Here is a 5,808-nt window from a genome sequence, read left to right on the forward strand (position 1 = left end):
TCATGGGTTTAATTCAAGTTAGATTATGGTATGTTGTACCTTTAATTACATGTTTTAAACCATGATTTAGTACTTAAAAGTTTCAACTTAGAGCCTTACCAACACTCCCAAAAGAACAAGATTTTGTTGCAATTTTCGGACCCAAACAGGTAAATTGCCGCACGTGCGGGGGTCGCTGCCGCACGTGCGGCAATTGCCGAATTTTGGTGGTTTGGTTCTGCCTAAAAAGTACGTGCGGGGGAATTTTGCCGCACGTGCGGGGCTCACAGCCGCACGTATGGCCCATGTTGAAAAACATGGTTTGCTCCATTTTGCATGTAGGACCCTCTAATATTGTTGGAATATATATTTGATGCCTTTTCGATATGTGTTAATTCCTTTGAAGTAAAGCGAAACAGGAAGTAATTTGATATGAAAGCTGAAATAAATTGTAAGTTTTGAATGTGTGCAGGGCACACTCCGGGAGGAACAAGCATGTCATCACAACACTGTGAGTAGTAGTACGCTTCACATATAGCTAATGATTGTCATTAGCATTCTATTAACGCATGACTATTATGTATGTAATTATGTGAATGAAGCCAAGCATGAAAAGAAATAAAGGAAAGAATGAAATACTTTCACATGACTCAAAGTATTTGTAAGACTCGGGGCCTATGGCCACTCCGTATGAATTGTTATGATATGAAACAAAGTGCTACGCGGAACTACGTGCTACGAAGTGAGTCACCTCTAGAATCCGTGTGAGATACCTCTTGAGTTCATACAAGCATGTTCAAGGGCTTAATGCCAAATGATTCAAGGGCTTAATGCCAACTTATTCAAGGGCCTCATGCCACCATGTTCAAGGGCTTAACGCCACCATGTTTAAGGGCCTTGTGCCACTACGTCTAAGGGATTATAGCTATCATGTTTCAAGATATTATGTTTCAAGACTTTACGTTTCAAGAATTGGCCTAAGGCCGTTATGAAATTAGTACAGAATCAGACTAACTATGTGTGCATCATCTTACGCTTTGATGTATTATATTTCAAGCTCAGCATCGTTTTGTTTAAGTATTACTATTCACTGAGCCTGGCTCACTCTCTGTTATGTCTATTTCTGTAGGTAACCAACCAGGTGGTCAGTCCTAGCCATGACGCCTGTTTTTCTTTTGTCAACCTTCGTGTGTGCAGACACTGTGCAAGGCCATTTATTTTGTGAAGTCTGTTAAGATGTTGGCTTACTTTTTGATTGCCCACCTAAGGTCGAATGTATATAACTTCAATGGTTTTTGTATATGCCCAATTATAGGGCTGGGACTGTATATTTGTATGTATATAACCGATGCTCTGTGATATAGTTTGGGACTTTATCTATCTACTATGGTACACGTGATGTATGGGATCCTGGCATGTAGAAGTAGCTCAATGGAGTTTATATGTTCCATTATTTTCATATTACGTGCTTCCGATAAGGCCCCGTATGTTATGTACATCAGGTTACATGTCCGTTTCTGAACGGGTCATGCCCAAACTTTTAGGGGCGGGTTTGAGGGCGTGACAAGTGGTATCAGAGCATGAGTTGCTATCTCACACACGGATCCATTGAGCTTTAGGGTGTCTAGAAAGATTTAGGCATCATGCATGACACCCTAAAAGTATAGGAGAAATCGATGGCAACGTTATATGCACTCTGATAATGCTAACAATTTGAATTTATGTCTATTGTATATAATTGATTGTTGTGTAGGCTATGGTGAGGACAAGGACAGAAGATGCGGAAGATGCTACTTCTGCACGGTTGGATAGAATGGAAAGAATGATTATGGAAATGGCGGAGACCCTACGGCAACAACAGCAACAACCACAACAACAACCGCTACCGCCACCGCCACCGGTACCTCCACCGGTAGTACAAGATTTCCATGCTGAAGACCGGACCATTACCCTTGCTAAGGAGTTTAAAAAGATGAAACCGCCATTCTTCAAGGGAGGGATAGAACCAATGAAAGCTGAGGCGTGGGTGTTAGGGATAGAGAAATTATTTGAGGTCTTCCCCTGCACCGAGGCTCAAAAGGTGCAACTGGCTGCCTTCACTCTTGAAGATGAGGCACGGAGATGGTGGATGCTTACGAGGACTATACATCAAGGATTGACATGGGACAGGTTCTTGGAATTTTTTTATGATAAGTATTTCCCTCAAAGTATGCGAGATAAAAAGGTTACTGAATTTGAAACTCTCAGACAAGGGAACAAGACTGTTGCTGAATATGAAGCTCAATTTGCAGAGCTAGCCCGGTTTGCACCTCATATGGTAGACACGGACTATAAGAAGGCGCAAAAATTTGAAGGGGGATTACGGGGTGCTATTCTGGACCGAGTCAATATGTTCAAGTTGCCTACCTATGTAGATGTGTTGGAGAGGGCCGTCATAGCGGAAGGAAATATTGCTGCACAAAATCAAATTTCTGAATGGAAGGGGAAAAGACAAAATAGTCAATGGTCGAAAGGGTCAACTACTCCACCAAACAAGAAGCAAAATTCAGGGACTTCACATGCTTCTACCCCTAGTTAGGATTCAATTCCCATATGTGTGGAGTGTGGAAAGAAGCATCGTGGAATATGCTACCGGAACTCTAGAGCCTGCTTTCAGTGTGGGAAAACAGGTCATGTGATAAGGGATTGCCCTCAAAGGAATCAACAAAATAATAACAAGGCCGCTACAAGTTCAGTGGGATCTGCACCAGCTTCCAACACCAAGACAACTGCTAAACCTAATAACAAAGACACTGCGCGGCAAGGCAGGGTGTTTGCATTGGTTCCAGGAGATGTACAGAATGCGGCAACGGTGGTGTCAGGTATATTTATGGTTCACGGTCATTCTGATTGCGTATTATTTGATTCTGGCTCTTTCCATTCTTTTGTGTCAAAACTATTTACTCCTAATTTAGATAAATCTAAGGAGGTATTATCTTATATGCTATGTGTATCCTCACCTTTGGGGGATTCTATGACCTGTACCTCTGTATATGTCGCTTGTGAACTCCACCTTGGAGATATTCGGGTATATGCTAACTTGTTACCTCTCGACATGACGTATTTTGATATTGTTCTGGAAATGGACTGGTTGAGTGAATATGGTGCAACTATAGACTGCCTGACTAAGCAAATTAGTTTTCATCCTCTGGGTCAATCAGAATTTATGTTTCAGGGATAGGAAGTAACTTCTCCACCTTATTTGATCTAGGTAGCAAAGGCTTGTAAATTAATTCAGAAAGGGTGTCAGGGGTATTTATGCAGCGTTTTGGAGGAGGAAGTGGGGAGCGGGGATATCGACATGATCCCAGTCGTCTGTGAATTTCCGGATGTCTTTCCAGAGGAGTTACCAGGGCAGTTGGTAGACCGCGAAATTGAGTTTACAATTGACGTAGCACCAGGAACTCAACCCATTTCTAAGACTGCCTATAGAATGTCACCAGTTGAGATGAAGGAATTAAAAATTCAGTTGCAAGATTTGCTGGACAAAGGATTCATCCATCCAAGTGTGTCTCCGTGGGGTACACCAGTTTTGTTTGTAAAAAAGAAGGATGGAACACTCCGGCTTTGTATCGATTACAGGGAACTTAATAAGGTAACAATCAAGAATAAGTACCCGTTACCAAGGATCGATGATTTATTTGACCAGCTTCAAGGGGCACAAGTCTTTTCCAAAATCGATCTACGGTCCGGATACCATCAATTAAAGTTCAAAGCTGATGATGTCGAGAAGACAGCTTTTCGAACCCGATATGGCCATTATGAATTTCTGGTTATGCCCTTTGGAGTGACTAACGCCCCAGCAGCTTTTATGGATTTGATGAACCGCGTCTTCAAGCCCTATTTGGATGAATTTGTGGTAATCTTTATTGATGATATTCTAATCTATTCAGAGAATGTAGAAGCTCACGAGAATCACCTTCGATTGATCCTTCAAACCCTCCGGGAAAAGAAACTATATGCAAAGCTGAAGAAATGTGAATTCTGGCTACTAGAGGTGGCATTTCTGGGGCATGTTATCACAAAGGATGGAGTTTCTATTGATCCAGACAAGATTGAGGCGATTGTAAATTGGCCAACTCCCACTAATGTGACTGAAGTACGTAGTTTTATGGGGTTAGCCGGATACTACGGATGGTTTGTTCAAGATTTTTCCAAAATTGCGGTGCCGCTTACCCAACTAACTCGAAAGGGAGTTGCATTTGAATGGTCAGAAGAGCAGGAATCTGCTTTCCAGGAATTGAAGACAAAGTTGACAACAGCACCAGTTTTGGCCTTACCATGCCGTACTAAAGAATTTGTAATCTATAGTGATGCTTCGCACAAAGGGCTTGGTTGTGCACTTATGCAAAATGGAAGAGTTATCGCTTATGGTTCTCGACAGTTGAAACCCCACGAAAAAAATTATCCTACGCATGATCTTGAGTTAGCGGCAGTAGTCTTTGCTTTGAAGATATGGAGACACTATCTATATGGCACTACTTGCGAAGTGTACACTGACCATAAAAGTCTCAAATACCTTTTTACTCAGAAAGAGCTGAATATGTGACAGCGATGGTGGTTGGAACTTATTAAAGATTATGATTTGCAGATCCATTACCATCCTGGCAAAGCCAACACAGTTGCGGATGTGCTTAGTCGGAAAAGTATGGGGACTTTAGCAAATTTGGTTACAAGGCAAAAGGAATTAGCAAATGAATGGGTTAAAATGGAATTGGACCTTGTATTACACAGATAGGAAGCTTTAATGGCAGCAATAATGGCCCAACCAACCTTAATTGAGGAAATTAAATTGTACCAAATGGAAGATGACACTTTAAGGAAGATACGTGATGAGTTAGGAACCAAGTCGAAGTCGGGATTCAGTTTGGTAGATACGGTGCTCAAATTTAAAAACTGAATATGTGTCCCTAATGTGTTGAACCTTAAACAAAAACTGATGGAAGAAGCACATACCTCAAGATTTTCAATGCATCCAGGGAGTACTAAAATGTATCGAGATTTAAAAAAAAATTTTTGGTGGCCAAGTATAAAAAAGGAGATCGCGGAGTTCGTCTCTAAATGTTTGCAATGCCAGCAAGTAAAAGCGGAGCATCAGAGGCCAGCAGGGTTATTACAGCCCCTTCCAATTCCAGAATGGAAGTGGGAACATTTTACCATGGATTTCGTTGTGGGGTTACCACGGACTCCTCGAGGTATCAATTCAATATGGGTCATTGTAGACCGATTAACTAAGTTCGCTCACTTCCTACCCGTGAAGACTCAATATAATGCAGATAAATTAGCGGTACTTTATGTGAATGAAATTGTAAGGCTTCATGGTGTTTCAGTCTCAATTGTGTCAGATAGAGATCCCAAGTTTGTTTCCAGATTCTGGCAAAGCCTGCAGGAAGCAATGGGTACAGAACTAAAGTTCAGCACAGCTTTCCACCCTCAGACTGATGGTCAGTCCGAGAGAACGATACAAACTTTGGAAGATATGCTCCGAATGTGTGTGCTAGATTTTCAAGAAAGTTGAGAAACCAACCCGAATTCTAGACCGGCAAGTGAAACAGTTGCGAAATCGTGAAATTCCTATGGTAAAGGTTGAATGGCAAGAACATTACGGAACCGACGCAACTTGGGAAAAGGAAGAAGAAATGCAACACCAGTATCCGCATTTGTTTCTACCCTAAGGTACACCAAGTTCGAGGGACCAAACTTTTTAAGGGGGGGAGAGTGTAATAACCCGACCCTCGTGCATGTTTTCTGATATACTTTCAAACCCTATTTTGTGTTTTGAATGCTTAT

The 5,808-nt window shown here is 41.7% G+C and overlaps 1 protein-coding gene across 1 annotated transcript; it reads left to right on the top strand.

The window, feature by feature from the left end:
- Nucleotides 1–1,951: 1,951 nt before the first annotated feature.
- On the top strand, nucleotides 1,952–4,567 carry LOC145800140 (uncharacterized). Its single transcript, XM_082889780.1, has 5 exons — nucleotides 1,952–2,552; nucleotides 2,649–2,840; nucleotides 2,934–3,046; nucleotides 3,230–3,539; nucleotides 4,014–4,567. Exons 1-5 carry the CDS (start codon nucleotides 1,952–1,954, stop codon nucleotides 4,565–4,567), a joined length of 1,770 nt encoding a protein of 589 aa, XP_082745906.1.
- Nucleotides 4,568–5,808: the final 1,241 nt, after the last annotated feature.

The sequence above is a fragment of the Camellia sinensis genome, chromosome 10, assembly GCF_055761805.1.
Source record: "Camellia sinensis isolate YWXY chromosome 10, ASM5576180v1, whole genome shotgun sequence".
Lineage (NCBI taxonomy): Eukaryota > Viridiplantae > Streptophyta > Magnoliopsida > Ericales > Theaceae > Camellia > Camellia sinensis.